General features: G+C 37.3%; 1 protein-coding gene across 1 annotated transcript in view; it reads left to right on the top strand.

Annotated features, from left to right (window-relative positions):
* SH3YL1 (SH3 and SYLF domain containing 1) overlaps positions 1 to 20,552 on the top strand; it is a 42,669-nt gene that overhangs the window by 2,528 nt on the left and 19,589 nt on the right. The window contains exons 2-9 of the mRNA XM_088530545.1: positions 8,900 to 9,120; positions 10,163 to 10,276; positions 10,723 to 10,787; positions 13,977 to 14,089; positions 16,969 to 17,097; positions 18,094 to 18,229; positions 18,902 to 18,974; positions 19,740 to 19,796. Of these exons, the coding sequence (XP_088386671.1) occupies positions 8,900 to 9,120; positions 10,163 to 10,276; positions 10,723 to 10,787; positions 13,977 to 14,089; positions 16,969 to 17,097; positions 18,094 to 18,229; positions 18,902 to 18,974; positions 19,740 to 19,796 (908 nt within the window). The remainder of the gene's footprint in view (positions 1 to 8,899; positions 9,121 to 10,162; positions 10,277 to 10,722; positions 10,788 to 13,976; positions 14,090 to 16,968; positions 17,098 to 18,093; positions 18,230 to 18,901; positions 18,975 to 19,739; positions 19,797 to 20,552) is intronic.

Consider the following 20,552-nt stretch of genomic DNA (forward strand, 5'->3'; position numbering starts at 1 on the left):
AACGCATAGTTCTTTTTCTGGCCTTTTTTGACATATGATCCTTGTGGAGATTTTTAAGTGAAAGGTTTTGTAATGTGTCCGTGTTATAATGCTCACATAATGCTTAATGCTCTGTGTTATTTCTTATAACAAATGTTCAGTGATACTAAGCACAGTGTCCTGTATGTCAACTGAGTTGAAAGAGATGTTGGCAGATAACTTATTTGCCCAACATTACCCCTAAATTACGAAGTTGAGATATGCTAATACAGACTCGGGTGATGAATAGAAGATAATATTGCGTATATACTGTATAGGTGCTGCACATTTCCTTTGTACTTTATCTGTATCTGTTCTGGCAGTACTGTCTAGTTTTTCTGGCCTGAGAAATGAAAGTTCTTCGTTCATAAAAACACGTTACAAACCACAAACTCTTTTAGAAGCTCTTTCTGCTTATGAGAGGAGAAATGACAGAAGAGCTGGTCCTTGTTGCTGGCCAGTCATTATGCATCTCAGAAGTCAGAATTTGAAGGATCCAGTCATGACCAGCGATATTTGTTCTGGTTTCCAACTTTAAACAACCCTCCCAGCAACTTACAAGGCTTCTGTATTAATTAGATTGAATAAGCAATTACCAGCAAATATAATCAGAGGTATATTTCTTGTAAGAGAACACATTTAACTTCTTGATGGGTATTTTATGTCTTCCCTTTACCTCTTATGAGTGGGTACTTTTTCTCTTAGTGCCAAGAACATCTCAAATGTATAGCTTTGAGCTTGGGATTTTGGCATTCTTGTCACTGCTAAAAGTTACAGAGATTTTTGAAGATTTTTTTTTAGCAATATGTTCCTCTTTTCTGCCGTTTATGTGGTTGAGCAAAGCTATGCAAAGTGTTTTCCAGAACAAATCGTCTGACTCACCTGTGCCTCAGGCAGTTAGCTACTGCCTTCACATACCAGAGCTGATTAGAAATAGAAGATATCACTTAGTTAAAACATGATGCTTGTACAAAGGGAACCCATTTCTCTTCAAGGTGGCTTGTACATAGTTCAGTGTCATTCTGCTCTGATATATTTCTGATAGCTCGCCAGAAAGTTCATCCTTCTAGGAGATGAGAGGACATTCAGTGTTCAATTGGAAATTTCCTCCAAGCTGACTTGAGTTCAGAACCTTCTGGGAAGCAAACTTGTCAAATTCTTTTGATAATCGTGTGTGGATTTTTTTTTTTTGTACAGATTCTTTAACTATTTCTGTGAGAAAAATCAATTCAAAGTGAGATTGAGGACTGATACCTTGTGAGTTATTAAGTGATACCCTTTTTGTTTGGATTATTTGAGTCCTTTGCTTTTGGTGAGAAAAGTAATAAAATATGCACCTATAGTGAAACTGACTTTTTCTAGTTATTTTTATATGCAATCTCCATTTTGTTAGTGAGCTCCTGTGCTGTAAGGGCACATTGATGGAAAAAGTTGCTGTGGTAAAGGCAGATCGGCAGCACTAGCAGGTATCTCTGCCAAAAAACCCTGGTATTTTTTTGAACACTTTATGCGTGAAAATGCTTGCACTAATGTAGCTAACAGACATAAATATTATTATCACATTTCATATACCTTATTCAGGTGGCCCATGCTGAGAGTAAGTTTATTCCGAATGTCTTATTGTATATAATTAGTGAATTTCAAGTAAATTTTGTTTTGCTTTCAGGAAAGTAGGTGGTCACTTTAATTTTTGTCTCAGTGGGCTTGAGTGGATTAATTCCCTGTGTTTAGGAGACAGCAGGCTAAAAGTTTGGCCAGAAAGGATAAGTTTTCTCCTCTTAAAAAAAAAATGGTATCAGAAAATCAAAGTTAAGTATTTGAGGGGGCTGCAAAGGGAATAAGAGCAGTTTACCTTGGAATGCCAGCTGCTAGTAACGCGGTACAAGTAGAGGTTGGGGATGGAGGAGTAATAGAGCAGTTTCCTTCTAGAAGTCCAGGGTTGCCACAGTTCTCCAATAGTGTTGGATTCCCTGGGGTTCTTCAGGGGTGTTTTGCTTTCCAGAATTTATATCAATACATTATAAGAATAAAAAAGCAACAGAAAAGTTTTACAAAGGTGAGAATAAAGGAATAAACCTATTCTCTATTCCAGTTCTCTATCCTCTTTGCATAATCCGTATCATTGGAAAGGCTTCTGTTTGAAAATGGTTCTTTTAAGAATAATCACTTATTATTCTTTAGTTTTCATTTTGAATTTATCCTGTGTATTTGCATAGCAACATCCAAATGTAATGTGAAGGACTGAATAAACTTCCTGTTATCTGGGATGGGAAAGGAAGAGAAGGTGCCTGGACATCACACGGTGCAAAACCCCTTCAGGGTCCAAAGGCCCACACAAAGTGCTGAGGTTATGGCCCTACAGAGCCTTCTAGTGTTAATGCGGTTTAGCTCCCACTTTGCAAGGCCGTGTGGTTCCAGCTGAAGCACTTGTGCCCTGCCAGAACCCTCGCTAGCTCTAAGTCTGTTGGTGAATAGTTTTGCGTAAAGACTGGTAAATTTTCAGGAATCCAAGGCAGAGCAAGCACAGTACAGTTGTATGAAATCAGTCTATAGCTGCATTGTACAGCTAGCCTTATCTCTCCTTTCCAACTTTGTTTCCATAACCTTAGACGGATATATTTTCTGTTGCTTATTGCTATATGTTTGTCTTGCTTTCCCTTCCCCAGATACCTGTGCTAGAGTTGTATAACATGGAAAACTGACATGAACCTTTCTGTCAGGAATTGCTACTTTCTCATCCCTCTGCTGCTTTGCTAGATTTCTGCTGCCATCCTCTTCATAGAAAAGGCTTTCCAGCAGGATGGTCAAAGTTCATATTTTGGTGTTTCTTCTTCTTTGCTTCTTGAGGTCTCAAGGACATACTCTTTGCCTGTTAGGAGTATGGAGCCCAGGTTCTGATAGCAGGAGGCAGCTGGGTCTCAACTCAAGGCATTTGTTTATTTATGCTATTTTCTGTTTTCCATCTGAGGTTCGTTTTCAGCACCTACAACTACCTCCTAGGGTTCCTGCAGTCTTTCCCTGACCCTTTGCTGACCTGGGCTTCTTTGTTGCTTACCACTTTAAGTGTTGGAAGAAGTAAATGGAAAATTAAGTGAAAGGAGACAGAGGGAGAGGACTTTAACAGTCTGCCAATTACTACGTGCTCCTTGGCCACTGCTCCAAATCTGCTTCCCTTTGTCTCGAGTTAGGCAAAACGCTTACAGAGCTTTTCTTGCAGACCATTCTAGGAACTCCAAGCATCAGACGAATCCCAAGGCTAGAGCTGGCTAGCACAGCACCAAGCTGTTACGTGTTTGTGAAACCAAAATTACTTTGACCTCTTTAATTGTCGTACTGAGTTGAAATGTCTGTTAAGGCTCTTCTCCAGCGCTGCAGCGTCTTGTTTTTCAGATTTCCCTTTCCCATAAAATATTTGTCTTTAACCTTTTGTGATTGTTAGTTCTCTTATTCGTGGATGTTCTTAATCATTCTCAGTTCATGTTGACTTTTGGGGTTTATGTTACTGCAGTAACCTTGGATATTTGCAAATTGGCTATATTTTAATGCATCCTTGTACTCTTTCTAGACCTTAAGTGAAGATTTTGAATTATTGTGTGAAGCTTTCAGAAGATATTTGCCTTTTTTTTTTTTTTTAGTTAGTTAGTTTCTTTCTTCTGCTTGTAACCAAAAAAAAAAAAAAAAAACAAATTTCCACCAAAATACCTCCATGCCAATACATGGACAATATATGTATAAAGTCTCCACATTTTTTTTTCCACTTTATCATCAGTCGGTTTCAAAACTGTACTTTGGATGTTCAAGCTCTCATGATACCACCATGGTGATATTTCATCTGTTTGTATTCAGCAGAATTTTGATTGTATTAGAATTAGTTGTAGCTGTTAAGTAAAAAGGCCTTATTTATTCTTTATTATACTTTGCTCAGATTAATTTCACCAAATGTTCAGGCAACACATTATTACTGTTGGTCAGAATGTAAATGAGAGGCTGACGCACTTGCCTCATCATCTTACAGATTAAGCAGTTAATCAATTTTGGTGTGATATTCCCCCATGAGGTTTGTGTTACTGACTCACGTATACTCAATATCTTCTGCCTTCGACAACAAGCAGCCGTGCAAATGAAGCTTGCTCCCAGCTGCGCATTCGCTGGTCGCGCATCCCAAATCCGTCAGCCACTGTATCCTCCTGATGGAAATTACTGCCTTATTGCTTCTTGTTACCTCTTTCCTGAGCACTGGTTGAATACAAACTAGACAATTACAGATGCATACTTAAAAACTAATAGTGAAGATAGTGCCACAGGATTATTCTTTGTGTCATTGGTGGGGTAGCACAGAACTTGTTCCCATGTATTTCCTACAGTATTTGTATTAAGAGCAGATATTTCTCTAAATATTGTACAGCAAACTTTTATAGTATCTCATCATTTTTTAAGAAAAAAGTACAGTTCAAATCATAATGTAAGCTAGAGTAGTTTGGGTAACCACTTTTGATATCACAGAAATCCCAGTTATAATTTTCTCTGTTTATGCAGCAATTAAAATACATAGAATCAAGATCCTATTCCTGACCTTTGGTCTAGTCTTTCAACAATTTATTTAAATTGTAGTTTGGTGCAATCATTATTTTAGGGTTGAACCTTCCCTGTACTTTTTTTAACAAGAAGTAACTGGTTTTGGATTGTCTTTGAAATCTTTATATGATGTTTTTTTCTTCAACTTATTATTTTTTAATATAAAATACTTAATGTTTTGAACAAACTAAGCTTGAGTGAGCAAGAAAGAGGCCCCATCTACCTGATAAACTTGTGTTTTGTCCATTAATTGTTGTGTGTTTCTTATTTAATCTTGTGTTCTGTCAATAAAATCCTGAATTTATGTGCTACAGCCTAGGAAGGAGAGCTAGACGTTCCCATTTCCTCTGTGATGAGTATTAGATCTCTTTAGCTGTGGCACTGCAACCTGGCTGTAGCAATATAATCTCAGAAAGGCTTTAAATAGTCCAGCCAGCCTTTAAAGCATCCTCTGATCAATAATTAATTTTTTTTAACATGTCATCAGTTCCTCGCGACCCTGGGGGCATCCTGCCAATTCCTTAATATTTGCACTATAGTACAGAAGCAATTTTTTCCATTGCGTCTCGTTCCGAATTCTGTTATTTACACGGCAGCCCCTTTGAGCAACCATGCTGGTTTGCAGTGCTCAGAGCATTGCATCATTTCGCGTTTTGACCCCGTCCATTGTTGTTAAAGCCTCTCGGTGCCTTGTTCACTTGCCAAAAGTAAAGTCACTTTAATTTTTGTGTCTGCTACTGTCTAAATTAAAGTCTGGCTGTGAGCCATCCTACTTGTAGTAGCACAAGTAATTGAACTCCTCCTTGAAAATAATCTTTACAAGATACAGTTTTGAATTCTACAGTTGACAGTGATCCTGCGGAACAGTGTTCACCCTCCTTTTAATTTGCCTCTCAACTCTCTATATCTCCAATGTGATTTAGAAAAGTCACCTTTAGCCTGCCTCTGAAAGTGAATAAGAAGTGTCTGCATGTTGTCAAATTCCATTGTTTATTAGTTCAGAAAAATAGTCCTGGTTTGCTTAACTTTGTGGCAAGAGACAATGGTGAGTTTGAATTCCTGTAGATATTGAAGTGGTGCAGAAGTAATATTGGCATAGGCAACAAGCAATACAGGAAGAAGAAGAAGGGACTGCTGGTTTTTTGAGGATGGGATGTAAGGTAATTCTCACACTTGCCATATGCAGTTAGATGAGGAATTTCTCTCCCCTGTCCTCCGGCAGTGAAGAAATTCCACAACATTGGGCACAAAAATACTCTTTTAAATACTTTGCAGTAGGAATGCCTAGTTTTCTGTTTGCTTAAGTAGTCTCTTTTGTCCAAAACCTTCATTTGGGAATACAGTATTTAGAAACATTTTTGTGTCCTGTACATAGCTAGCAAAACTATCCCAAAAATAAACCTGGTAGGGAAAGCAAGGGGCCATTCTAGATGGTCTTGTGAAACTTTAAGTTAACATTGCAAATCATTATTTGTCACCATCCCTCCTGCCTCAAACCTGCAACCCAAATCTGATGTCAGAATGGTTCACATATTCAGACTTGAAGATGCAGTGAAGAAACAGAACTACTTTTGCCAGCTTACAAGGCTCAGCTTTATATTGTCTTCAGGTTAATAATAACTCTTGTGTGCATGTACACATGCACACAGCACTGTCTGGTAACTGTAAAATCTTCCTGGAAAGATTCTGAATTTGAAGATTTGAGTGGAAAGCGAAGTGCATCTTTTTTCTCATTTCTTCTTTAGAGAGTCTTTTTAGATCTAAAAACATCTGATGTTTTGTCAATGGACTTAGCTGAGGGCATTTGCTCCCAACATGCTTGAAATAGGAAAGGTTTTTTCTTCTTTTTAGGCACAACGATTGTATTGGAGGTATTTCTCCAAAATACAGGGTTGGCCAAAGGAGAAAAAAAGAGGGGGGGGGCGGGGCATGCAGGATGAAATAAGAGGAGAGGAACACAGAAGTGTATTATTTTTCTCTGTAAGGTAGAACCTGGGTGATGTTTGGTTTTACTCCATAAAGTTTTCTGTCTCCAGTGATTGGTGCAGACGCATCTTACTTTCCTAAAGCCTATATCGCTTTGCTGAGAGTCAGGCATGCAACTATCTATTTTACTTCAGTTAAAATACAACCTATCTGCCACTCGATTCTTCTTGCTGTTCAGTAAGATTAAAATGCTCTCTCAAAAATCAAGATCTGCAGACTTAAAAAGTATGCTAAGTGAAAATCTACATATGGACACGTTCATTTCGTGATGCAAATGGCTATTACTCGTGCCTTCTTCATGAGAGCAGCATTGCAATTTGCTTTTGGTGGCTACCTGAATGTTTCTCCATACAAAATCAAAAATCTTGCTAATTTTCCTCTTAAAACATGCCAGTTAGTAAGTTTTTCCCTCTGACCCTGAAAATTGAAGTGAACTATGGATGGAAATGTTTAACTCCAGCGTGATTGGTGACACTTCAACTATCCCTTTAATCTATGAAATACAATTGCCCTTTCGAGTTTGTTTGGGCAGTGGTGGCGTCTCTGCTTGCTGTGATCCATGTACCCAAGTTCTAGCCTGGTGAAGCAAAGAAGAAATGTACATTCCAGACTCCTACAGACAAACTGGAAATTTTAGTCCCGTAATAGCCTGAGGGAATTGCCTATGCTTAAAGCGTTTTTTTCCTGAAAATCCTGAGCACTTTAGAAATTCACCTTTCCCTATCCCTCTGCATGTGGGGACTTGGCCATCCTCTTGTCCTTCTAACACCAAGTAGAAGGAAATAGGGGACAGAAATAGGAAGTGTTCCAGCTCTTATCTCACTGCAGTCTACAGTCTGTTGCATTTTATACATTTATTTCCTTCTATTCCTGGCAAGATTGATACTTCTGCACAACTTTGCAGTGCCTGTCAGCATGCCCTGCAGTGTTATACCTGCTGGGTTTGCACCAAAGTGAAATGTTGTTGCAAGCTTTCACAGGGGGAGCTAGTAGAAAGTCTCAGCTGTCAAAATTTGTCTTGTTTTGAGAGTCTCCCTTCCTGCTTGAAGAGTAGACTGGGTGGATAGACTTCAATTTAAAAAGTGGATGTGTAATATCTCAATGTGTATTATACTCAATGAAGTCTTGACAGAAACTCAGCGACCTTGCCAATGTATCCACATACAGGCTGATGTGAGTTCTTCTCCAGGCTCCTTTGGCTTACTTTCAAAATGTGCTTAGTTCTCACCTTCGTGAGAACAGTGAAATGTTACTGAAATTCTATGACCAGCCCTTTTGAGGGACTAGAAAACTAGACTGAAGGTTAGAGGAATTTAGCTGAGGCTTGATTAATCTCTTATTTTACTGTGACTGTTTATTTATGACAAACCCCCAAATAGTGAGTGTTGATATGTCCAGACTGGAAAATGAGAAGAATTTAAGTGATGTTTTTGAGGTTTTTTTTTTAGTAGATCTAGGAATCAAGATTGATTTGTGTATTTTTTTTATCTGTATTAATGCTTCTTTTAGCCAAACTGTAGGCAAAACGACTATAAAAAACTATAAAATAGCTTATGTGAATGTGATTATATGCCTGAGATAGGAAATCATTAACTATCACATAGAATAAAAAACTGTTAATATTTTTAAGGACCCAGTATTTATAACATTGCAAAATGTTAATATCTCATAAATACTTGATTCTGGTCAGTAGTTGGTTAATTGCAGCAGATCTAATAGATCTAAATGGAATCAAAAGTTGTTGGTGCTAGAGAAGGACAATTAGAGTAATCCAAGTGGTGGAGCAGTTACCTTGAGAAGAGGCTAAAAAGGCTGGGGCTCTGCCTGAAGAAGTGGGAAAGGCTGGGGGCCTATGGCTTTTTCTAAAATCATATAGGTAGTAGAGAAGTTGAATGCAGTTCAGCAAACTACCTGAGACCTGAACTAGCAGGCATTCTCTGTAATGAGTAGAAGGTCAATTTAAGATGGATATTATTTCTTTATATATTAGTAGCTCCAGCTACTGCTGCTGGGGGGATTTTGCAGGCAGAGAGTATCAGCAGCTTCAAAAAGGGATCAGACAAATTTGTATGAAACAAGCTCATAAAGAAAAACTGACAGGGCATCCCAGGGCATCTGTCCAGTCCCTGATACAATTAGCCTGGGCTCTAAGGACATACAAGGAGAGTGGATTGCAGGAAAGATCAAGCTTATGTATTCTGCTTAAGTAACATCATGTGTTGCTGCTGTTAGACACAAAATACAGACCTGAGCCAGAAAACCATTTTTTGTATTTGTTGTTTTCTGTTCTTTTTTTTAAATCAACTATTCGTTTCTAAAGAACCACTTTTTTTTTTCCATACAACCATACAAATTACACCAATTTATTTTCAAATGACCTATCTAAAACTCACAATAGATGTAATTTCTTGTTTCTTTCTTGTTTTACAGTGAATAACCCTATACCTTCCAACCTGAAGTCAGAAGCTAAAAAGGCAGCTAAAATATTAAGAGAATTTACAGAAATAACTTCCAGGAATGGACCTGATAAAATCATACCTCGTGAGTAAAGAAAATGATTTGGTTAAATCTTTCACTTATCCAGGTCTCCGCTATGTTGAAATTCTGCTTTCTTTACCAATGCCTTCTGTTTTTGCTGATACTGACTTAAAGAGGAATGAAAACCTGGAGCCCAGTAACAGAAAATATTTTGAAAGTAAAGGTGTTTAGTTTGCTGTGTTCTAGGAAGGCATTAGTTCCTGAGTGAGATTGCTTGCATGTTTACAGTCATAGTGTATCAGCAGAGGAAACTTTCTCTCCGGGGAGAGCGGGGTCTTTTGGGTTCATGGTCTGAGTATGACCATTCTCAAAGAAAAACCCCTGGTAGTAGATACAATTATTGAATATCTGTTCATCAGAATTAGCAACATGAGAATTAGTGGAAGGAAACAGATCATTGTACTTTTCCGCTTTGAGAAAGGCAAGCACTCTTACTTGCTGCTGTCCTTTTTGTTTCTGAAATTGTTATTCTGAGCTTCTCCTAGAGTCCTCCTCCATCCGGTGCTGCTGGTTGTGGTTTTGAATTTTTAACTACTGTGTTCTAAAAGATCCATAATATGACTTGCGGGATGATCACATTTTATTTGACACAAACACTGTCTAATGGAATAAGCTGATTAGGCTGCTCTGTGTCACTGTGATTTAAATTCAGACTTCTGTCCTCCAAAAATCCATAGAGACATGGATGTCAATTCTTCACGACCCTTTTGTTTTGCTACGGGTATATTTGTATGCAATGTTCATGGCAATAAACAAGCTAATGCTGTATGAACTAGCTGGGTAGCTGCAGACGCTGCTAACTGGGTAGCGTCTGAGCTGTGGCAGTGTCGGGGTCAGGGGAAACTAATGTAACCTATGTCTAGCTTTATGGAGGTGCCAGTATTTTCTCTTTTTTTTTTTTTTTTTTTTTTCTTCCTTATGGTTTTCTTCGAGCTTTTGCTTTGATTCTTTGACTCTATTTTCAAAATCATTGAATATACTTTTATTTTTCCTTTCCCTGATTTTTTTCTTAAAAGATTCTTATTAAATGATTCTATTGTTGCAGCCCATGTAATAGCTAAAGCCAAAGGCCTTGCAGTTTTGTCTGTTATCAAAGCTGGATTTTTGGTGACTGCTCGAGGAGGAAGTGGGATTGTATTAGCTCGTCTTCCAGATGGAAGTAAGTGAATGTTTTTTTCAGTACTTCATGGGATTTTTTTTTTTCTCACAGAATACAGCATGAGACATGTAAAGAGTCAGCCTCGTGGGCAACATTTGGTTGGAAAGTTGTTTTCAAAATTTTGTACCTATTGCTGACCAAGTATAAGTACTTTCAGTATCTTTATAGAAATATATGTGAACTTCATAGTGTAAGTGAAGCACAAAAATATATAGTTTAAAACTCCTTAGAAAAATGAACAGTGTCCAGTAATGAACAACCTTATGATAAAGACTTTGCATACAGAAGGATTTGTACTTTTTACTTTCCTACTGTTTCTCCTAATCAGGATGGTTATTTAGAATCTACATTCTAGTAGTTATGAATCGTGTTTTAAATAGAAAACTTTTAGCATTTTTGAACTCTAACAAAACTCCCATTAATTTGTGTCTTGTTTTGTGTGTTAGCCTGGTCTGCTCCTTCTGCAATAGGAATTGCTGGCCTTGGTGGTGGATTTGAAATCGGAATTGAGGTATAACTTTACATATGAAATACTTGTTAACAACTGCTTTTAGTAAGAAATTAAAATGTATTGACAAAGATCTAAATGTCTGCAAGGTATTGAAATCTATTTTTTTGTGAAAATGAACTATTATAAAATTCACTTATATAAGCCAAACAACATGTGCTTTTGTTGTTGTTTGTTTCTTTGTTTTGTTTTGATCATATCAATCTAATTGCTTGGAGATATTTAAGTAAAAATAAGTGACATAACATGTATTTCCTTGATTTCTCACTTCTAGCAGACTGATTTTTTTTCCTTACGAAAAAATTCAATCAGTGTTTACCTATAAGCCAATTGGAATTGCTTTTAAGTATGCTATATTTAATATTGTATCAAATGCTCTGTTAAAGATCGGCCAAGGATTCCATGTTTAACGAGACAGTGAAAGAAATAGAAGGTAAAATGGGTTGTATGTAATACTTTGGTACTTCATGTGGTTATTCTCTACCCAAGCTTAATTATTGATTTTACTCCTCACTTTGGGAGCATCAAAACTGAGAGTAGCTCCTCTGAAAGAATCCTGCAGAAAAAGAGCCCATTTTCAGACAGTAAAAGCAGTCAAACAAGGGACTAACACACTCAGACGAATCCTGTTGATCTGAACCCTGACAGCTCTGCTTCTGATCCCCTTCTCTTCTAACTTGCAGTTTCTTCATCCTGTTTGTTTTCATCTGTTCCCTTCTTCCTTGTCCCTATATTCTTTCCCATCCTCCCCTTCCCATTTAGAATATGTAGTCTACTAATTGAAAGGAGTCACTCTCCAGGAGAGAATTAGATGTAGGGTCATGCTGCCAGCAAGATCTCTTGCTAAGGGCCTTTGCCGTCTGGGAGAATCCCTGCGTGGCCAATCTGTGTGGCAGGGCCAGCCCCCGTGCAGCCCGTCCTGCAGCCACCAGCCTCCGCAGCCCGTCCTGCAGCCCCCGAGGACTCGCGTCGCCAGCGCCCAGGCAGTGCTCTGTGCTCTGCTGTGTCCTCCTTCTGCGCTGGGTGATCTCAGGCTTTGTTACTGTGCGCGAGTGAAAGCTGCTGTGAATACAAATTATTAATTTTTGTAAGGGCTTTTCTTTGACTTTCACAACTGCAGCCTCTGCATGTATTACCAAACATTAATGAGTTTGAGTCCAAGAGTTTTATGCTTTTTTCCGTTGTGGCAAATGAGAAAAAAAATCTACTCATGCTTTGATCAATGAAACTTTTCCTCTCATTATCTCCATCTAATATTTTAGGAAATGTAACCATTTACTATTGATTTTTACTGAAATAATTTTAAAACACAGAAGCTAAATCTGAGAGGACTTCTTTTCTGAACACTGTTGTGTCCTTAGTTTGATATTTTAGTAATTCAGCTTTACAAAGTACTGTTTCCATACTAGCATTATTGTAACATGTATTGTATTTTCCTCTTCTAGGGAATAAATATTTTTCAGAAATATCTATGTGACTTAGGAGCCTATATTCCACTTAAGCACTGTTCTAGCCATTTATTAACTTAAACTTTTGGAAATTGGATGAATTTTGTTCCTGTAGGACAGATTTTGACTGAGTAGTGGTATTTGTGGGTGTTTTTAAACTGTAAGAAAGGAATCACAGATTTTACAAGTCATAGTACTTGTGTGTTCTTCACAATAAAATAATTTGTTCCTCAAATTAAACACTGATATTAAAACTTATCTGAATGCTTTCAATGTAGTTTTTCTCTGCAATGAAATGTGGATTCATTTAGCTTGTTCTTTAAGCAAAGGTTCAGAACATTGTTTTTTATCAGAGAAAATACTATAAAATTTGATTTTTCAGGATTATCTTTGTGGGTAACAAAATCAGAGTCACACAGAATCCCAGATAATGTTGTCACCCCGTTTCTGGCAGATTCAGAAGCTGGTAGCATCAGCCATTTTTTGTTTGGAACAGGGTGGGGGCTACCATGGGGCTAATAACAAAGAGCTGTTTTACTCTGTGTGTACTCGTGGGTCATCCCCTCTCCGTGTTTTTTGTTTTTTGTTTTTTTTTTGGTTTGGTTTGGTTTGTTTTTTCAAATAATGTAGTATTTCTTTTCATGTTCCTTGCTGTCACTTTTTGGAATATGGGGTAAGTTGAAAATTTTTATGAAGCCTGGTTTCAGTCAAGTCAGTCTGGTGAAGGATCAGGCACAGAGACCTTGTCTACCCAAATTAGACAAGCTCTAACTTGAACTTGGATCACAATGAGCCTGTAAGGCTGTAATCCTCAAATTCTGAAACAGATGGTGCTGCGTCAGTCCCAGATGTGGCAATGAATTCATTTGTCAGGTTTTTGAATTTTATTTTAATACATGTAATACATTTACTGAACTTTCAAATGAAGGTAATGATCCTTATAGAGCCATGCTTGTGTTTGAAAGACTTCTTTTTCTATCTCTTCTTCTCTTTAGAATGCTTCTTAGTTTGGGAAGAGAGTTGTAGGACTCTTCTATTGAAACACAGTGATTTTTTTTCCATTTTTGGAATATTCAAATGAAACTTACCTTGTTAGCTCTCCAGAGATTTGCTTTAATAATTTATTGAAGAAAAGGGCTAAATGTCACAAGATTTGTATATAATTTTCTTATGTCTTCAATTATATGTTAGAAAAATGAAATTCTCTTGGTAATGAGAAAATCTGTGTTTTATTTTGTTGCCGCTTATTCTTTGGACAGACAAATAGGTAGTTTTTGCTTAATATATCCTTTGCCATTATTATTACTTCAATTGTGGAAAGCTAAAAAAAAAATGATATTCTTAATCTGATCTCTCTTCACATCTGAAAATGCATTTACACTTGTTTCTAAAAGCTATACCGTATAAAAAGTTGTTAGTGTTCTGATAATCAGGATATCCTATTAAAACTGCAGAACTGAAAAAAAAAATGGTTTTTAGTTTCAAAAAGTCTTGCAGAAAAAGAATCAACTTTGTGGATACTTTTTCAAAAGAATTATTTGCAAGGAGCCTGAAAGAATGAGAGTAGAATGAGAGATTCTAACTTCCATTAAAAACTTGATAGATTTGTAGTTACTTTTTATTTGGAGAAAGGAAATATCTTGTGTGATTCCACACATTTTCCCACAAAACAAAAAATTCTTCTCTCAAGCATTTCTGACTGTCTTCTCAAAAAGCACAATATTTTTATTTGATATTTTTATAGGTTTCAGACTTAGTAATAATATTGAATCATGAGAGGGCCGTAGAAGCTTTTGCCAAAGGAGGCAATCTTACCCTTGGAGGAAATCTTACTGTGGCAATTGGACCTCTGGGGAGGTGAGTAAAATACTGTTCTAATGTTAAGTCAAATTAAATATGAAAGACAGTTTCTAAAGCTGCTTAAGCATTCATAGGGTTTTCTTTGATATATTCGGATAAGCTGTGCAGCCTGTATGTTGACTTGAATGTGTTGTTTTGCCATGTCTCTTCAGTCTGTGTTGCTGCCTTTTTTATATAAAGGCATTCACTGGCAGAGACAACCTGTGCTGAGGTTTGTTCTCTCTTTAATGTCTGCTCTTTGAGCAAATTAGATGGATGCAACTTTTGCAAGATTTGGTCTCAAATGAGGAGCATAGGTGATACAGTGTCTGAATTACTATTTTCATTGAGCACATGTTATTTTCCCTGGGCACGTGCTTCCTGTCATGTCAGTCTAACTGATAGTAATTAAAAGAAAAAGTACACCAAATAATTACTTTTGAAGTTTAAATGTGTTAGGTCAGCTCAGTGTGAAGGATCATAGAAAATTTAATTTGCAAGGACCCCAAGGAGATCTGCAGTCCAACCTCCTTCTCTAAGTGAGGTCAGCTATGAGATCAGACAAAGTTGCCCAGGGTTTTATTCCAGTCAGATCTTGAAAGCCTCCAAGGATGGAGATTGCACAACCTCTCTGGGCAACCTGGTCCACTGCTTGGCTGTTCTCAGAATAAAAAAATTACACCTTATGTCCTATCAAAAGCACCTTTTGTTTCAGTTTATTACATCTTGTCCTTCCACTCTGCATTGCAGTAAAGAGCCTGGCTTCATCTTGTTGATGTTCGTCTTGTTGCCATAGGTATTGGAAGACTATTGTTAGGTCTTCTCAATCCTGGTCTCTTCATGCTAAAAGAACCCACTTTCCTGAGCCCAGTTTCCCTCATCCTCTTCTCATGTTGCATTTGCATCCTTATGTTTTTGTTCTTATGATGAAGCTTTTGCTGACATTCGTCATCTTGATTCATACAATGAATACCCATTTCACAGACAAAGATAGATTGTGGATGTGGGGAGGGTAGTGGATATCATCTGTCTTCATGTGTATCCAAGTTGGGGCATTATGGTTTAGAGGAGGATCTAGCAAAGGGGTGAGAAAACAGATCATCAGATTCAAAAAATAGTGGTAAATGATTCATGCTGTACCTGGAGGCCAGTTACTTGCAGTTCCTCAGGAATCTACTCAGGGGCCTCTTTCATTTCTTCTCTTTATAAGTGACCTGGGGGAGGAGAGGCATTATACCCTCTTCATGTTTGTGGATGACTCCAAACCGGATGCAGTCAATACACTTCAGGACAGGGCCATCACTCAGAGGATTCCAGACAGTGGAAAGATCCAGTAGGAAACCTTGTGAAATTAAACAAGAAGAGATGTGAAGTTCTGTCCTTGGGTTGGATTAACCCTCTGCAGTGGTGCAGGCTGGGGCATCACGGGCTGAGTAGCTGCTCTGCCGAAGGCGCCTGTGGAGCAGCACAGGTTCCTCGTGAGTCAGCAGGGCGCCCTGACCGCAGGGGCACTGACAGCAAAGGGGGCTGTGTCAGCAGAAAGGCAGTGAGGGATCCTTTTGGCACCCTACAGACTGGACCCAGAAGGTTGTGTCCAGTTTCAGTCGCATTGTACAAGGTGTGGATGAACTCGTGTGTGTCCACTGCAGTGTAACTAAGATGACCACATATGGGGTGTATGTGAACTCTGAGGTCAGCATGGGAGCAGGGCTTGTTTGGCATGGAGAGGGAAAGGCTTCGGGGCACCTAAGAGGCTGCGTTTCCAAGACCAGATGACTCAGATCCAGCTCTTTGCTGAGGTGCCTGGCAGGAGAACAAAAGAGAGTAGTCATAAATTGAAACATGGGAGGTCCTGACTAGATATTAGGGGGGAAAAATCACTGTGAGTATAATTAAGCATGAAAACAGGTTGTTCAGAGTATCTGTGGAATCTACATACTTGAAGGTTTTCAAAAACTAGTTGAACAAAGTCCTGAGCAACTTGATTATAATTTTATGTTGTACTTGTTTTCAGCAGGAAGTTGACCTAACTGACCTCCTGTAGTCCATTCAGACTTAAAATATGTGATCCTGTGTAGGACAAACTTTACTGAGCAATCTTTCAACTCCACTGAGCTCTAGTAAAACCTTAGTTAAGATATTTTGTGCACCAGAAAATCAAGAGGGATTTTGGTTTGTTAGCTGAAGCAACAACAAACGTAATCAGGGCTTTTAAAAGCATAATCTGTGAAGAATGACTGAAGAGCTGATTAAAGAAGACTAAGGTGTGTTAATGTCTCCAAATGCATAAATGTCTGCAAGAAAGAGAAAAGTAATAAAGTAGTTGTTTCTGTCAGTGGCAGACAGGGTACAAATAAAATTAAATTACAGTAAGAAAGATTTCTTGAAGGCTGAAAAAAAACTTTGAGTAATAATAAATTTGTCTATGGAAGGTGCGGAATCAGTGTCATTTGAAGATAATTACCAACAAGCAACTAATAGGAATTTTTAATTACAAAATTTATATTACTTACAAAATTACTTACAAAATTCTGAACTGTACATTTTTATTCATCTTCTGAAGTCCTCGTGGTTAGAGTTCTGACTTCTGAGTGCAAGAAGTCTAATGTAGAGCATTTTCAGGGTGACTTTATTGTGTACTTCAGTGGAAGTGTTACCACACAAGAATATTGTCTGAGATGAGAACTGAAAATGGATTTCAGATCTGATGAAGTAATAGAGTTCTGACCAAGTTCAATAGAATACTTACAAACAGAGAAAAGTTAAATTCTCGTTGACTTCTGTGAATTCTTGCAAATTATTTTTGACAACTGGTAGGATTAGAGCAAGATGGCAATTGCTGTTTCTGTTGCAAAGTTGTATTGAAGAATAGCAAGCAAAACTTTTTTTCCTTCTAGAAACTTAGAAGGGGATGTTGCTTTGAGAAGCTCTGCTGCTGTCTATACGTACTGCAAATCTCGAGGACTATTTGCAGGGGTATCTCTGGAAGGAACTTGTTTAATTGAAAGGAAAGAAACTAATCGCAAGTAAGTGCTCCTGCAATTTACATGGTCCAACAATAGTGACAAAGGTAACAAGATTCAACAGTTCAGTTGGGGGAAAATTAGTATGTTTTGAGAATATTATGTGCTGGGTGTAGGATTTCTTCAGAGGCATAAAAATCTTTATTTGGATAACAGGAAAAGGATGTTGAGAAGATGCGGAATGCTTAAGGGGGTTGTGTGTTGTAAACGATAGCTGTAAAGTAATTTACCTTATAATGACAAATATGTTCTTTAAAGCCACTTTAAAATGGTTTAGAGCCTCGCTGAATATTGAGCTTGGGAAAGTCTTTTCATGTAGTTTTGCTTCCTTGGGGCAGCCTATTAAGGCTTGAAATCCAAAGCACCTCTGAGAGCATGGAGTCACTTTAAGCAGAGCATACTGCAGATGCTAATATTTCAACCAAACAACTCTGAAAATCTAGATTAGTAGCTGCTGCATATCTGTTGCATTGTACTGCATGTTCTGCATGTACTGCATGTGCATGTTCTGTTTATGAAAACTTTGATTCTGCTAATATCAGCAAAGACTAGTAATGGCTTAATGACAATGTGTCAGTAATTTTCAGCTTTCTCTGTTCATAAGATTTTAGTTTTACTGCTCTATTGCATCGCTAAGGAATTTTACTACAATGTTGAGGAATGTATTGCAATGTTTCGTAAAAGTGGAATGCATTTTTTCAGGTGAATGACTTTCAAGTGCTCTAGTTAATGTATGCCAAATAGCATAACAAAATAGTACTGGTGAGAAATGCTATGAAACCACATAGACTTTCTAATTTACTGTAATTTATCATTCAAAATTTGTAGTGTTGAACTACTTTCATGATTTCTCAATAGATGAGCAATGTGAGAAATGTAGTGAGGGGAGCATTTGCACCAAATGAAGTTATCTAGGGTTTTGTGAAGTTATCTACACTAAATGAAGTTATCTAAATGTGATAGTGATGAAATACCTTGGATCTTTTCTTTTGTTTTCAGGTTTTATGGACAGGATATTCGTGCTAGTTCGATCTTATTTGGTGATGTGCCTTTTCCTCCTCAAGCAGACGATCTTTATGAAACTCTGGCATCCTTCACTGAAGTATATGAAAATGAAGAGCAAAGAGGAAAAGCTGTAAGGGAACAAATAAGGGTTTGTCTTTTTTCCATATAGGCTTTTTTTTCTGTTATTGAACTCTTTATAGTTGGCTGTAATGATAATGTTGCAATTTCTGTGGCATTCCTAGGTTCTCTAACTGGATGCTTACAAATGTAATGTATAGCAGAACCTTCATGTGCTTAATATGCTTGTAGTAGCCTTTGCTGGATGACGATATTGCTATTTTTGCTTTATATGTGCTAAACTGTGTATGTCCTTGTTTATAGATCAGTGCATAACCAAAACTGAGTTTTGATTAGAAAGGTATATTCCAAGTATTCTTAATCAAATTAACTTGTAAATAATGAGCATACCAGATTTGATGTGATTACTCTTCATTTTTTCTGCTTTTTCAGTTTCCTATTCAAGCTTAGAACAATCATTAAGATAAATATAATACCAAAACTACAGAAGATTCTTTCTGCAGTGTTGATGTTGTTGAAGTCCATCTTGTACTTTCATCTTCGTTATCTTCATAGTGAATTATCCTACACTTATGTATAAATATTAATTTTACACATTTCTTCTCAACTTCATACAATTTCAGTGCAAAAAGACTAATTTTCAGTGTAACTTGACTTACCTGTACAATTCTAAGTAGTAGTGTATTTCCAGGTGCGATGCAACATGAAAATGTGTATGTTTTAGGTAAATGACCCACCTGCTAGACCCTCTTCGAGACCAGAGCCACATAAGCCCTCTGCTAGGCCAACACCACCAGGTTAGAAGGTCTTTTAATAAGGGTTAGTTTATTTCTGTATATTAAAGTAGAATATTGAAACTGATGAACATTATAGTGTTCTTACACTAATAGTTGCCTATATATGCATACATATTTTTAATATTCTTCCTTGTACAGACATGAGCTGGAATAGTTCCATGTGTGAGACAGGATAGAATTTGAGCTTTGTTTTTTTTCTTCATCTTTTGGAAAGTGTATTAATCTCATTTCTAATGACAGTGTGAAAATATCTTTAGCAAATATCTATAACAAACCTTTGCTATCTGACTGTTTTGTTGTAGAAATAGGATTTGTGTAGTTAAAAATATATAATAGCTCAAAGGGAGCATTAATATTTATTATACACATAAAAGCTCTTTTAGCACAATGAAACTTCTTAGCAATACAAATAATCCTACTAAAATCTTACGTCTTATACAAAACTAGATTTTCTTCTAGTTTGTCATTGTCTTAAATGGGTGGATGGAGTTCTAATAGGTGAGCAGGGAAGGGAGAGTTTTTGCTTCATAACTAGTTACTTGCTGAAGTTTTCTCCTGAGAAGTGAGACTTTACTGCAGTTCCTGTTGTTATTTTGCTGTATTTCTCTGGACAAGTGGATGAAGCTCAGTCCTTATTTCTTTCACTAGTACTGCGCCTTAGCTTCAATCATTTTCTAACTGTTAAATATATATTTGAAAAGCAGTGTGCAAAATATAACAGTATGTTTTGGCATATCATGTGACTTGCTCTTAAATCTCTTACAGCCAAAAAGAATTCAAACAAGCTTTATCCCGAACTTCCAAATGATTATGGCTCTGTGGGTAAGTACTGAGTTTATGCCTTTTTTGTTAGTTATTCCTGTTTTATTAATAATCCGAGAAGTCTTGCAGGTAGTCTGGAATCATCTAAAATCTGGGCATGGGTATTTTTCTTTGTTAATCATGTGTTAAAATCAGATTCCTTTGTTTTTTCTCTCCTGAAAATTTATCATAAAAGTGATTCTTATACCCTGGCTTTACATTTGGTCAAAGATGTCTCGTATGTTCTTTTTTTGAATAGCAAGAGTTTTCTTTCTTTGTTCAGTGTGCTTGAAAAGAGCACTCGAAGTAGTGAAACAGTGTTTTACTTTTCAAACTGATTGAAGTAAAAAAAGAAAGCTGATATAACAAGCTTGTGTTCAAGTCCTTATGATAACTCCTGTTTTAATTTAAAAAGTACCTCCACAGGTCCTATCTAATTACATGGGCATAAACATAGATTTCCACTTCAGCTTTACCCCTTCCTGTTTTTTTTTTGGTACTGAGTTGAGATAACCCTGCACCCTGTTCTGTGTTCTACACTGACTCTCTTTTGAGCTTAAAGACAAAACCAGGCGATTTTGGTTTCACCTCTGATTAATATAGGATCAGATTCTGTAGCATTCACAGCATAACTCTGGAACTGTGTGTCCCATCATCAAAAAACTTAAGGTCTTTGTTAGGAACAGTGGATCCAGTGGCTGAGTTCATTTAGCTTCCCATCAAAGTGTGTCTTCTCTTGCACAGGGAAAAGACTGTTAGCCATTTTAAAATCTGTGA

Source organism: Tinamus guttatus, unplaced genomic scaffold (genome assembly GCF_059628265.1).
Source record: "Tinamus guttatus ecotype Peru unplaced genomic scaffold, ASM5962826v1 Tinamus_guttatus_pri_ptg000383l, whole genome shotgun sequence".
Classification (NCBI taxonomy): Eukaryota; Metazoa; Chordata; class Aves; order Tinamiformes; family Tinamidae; genus Tinamus; species Tinamus guttatus.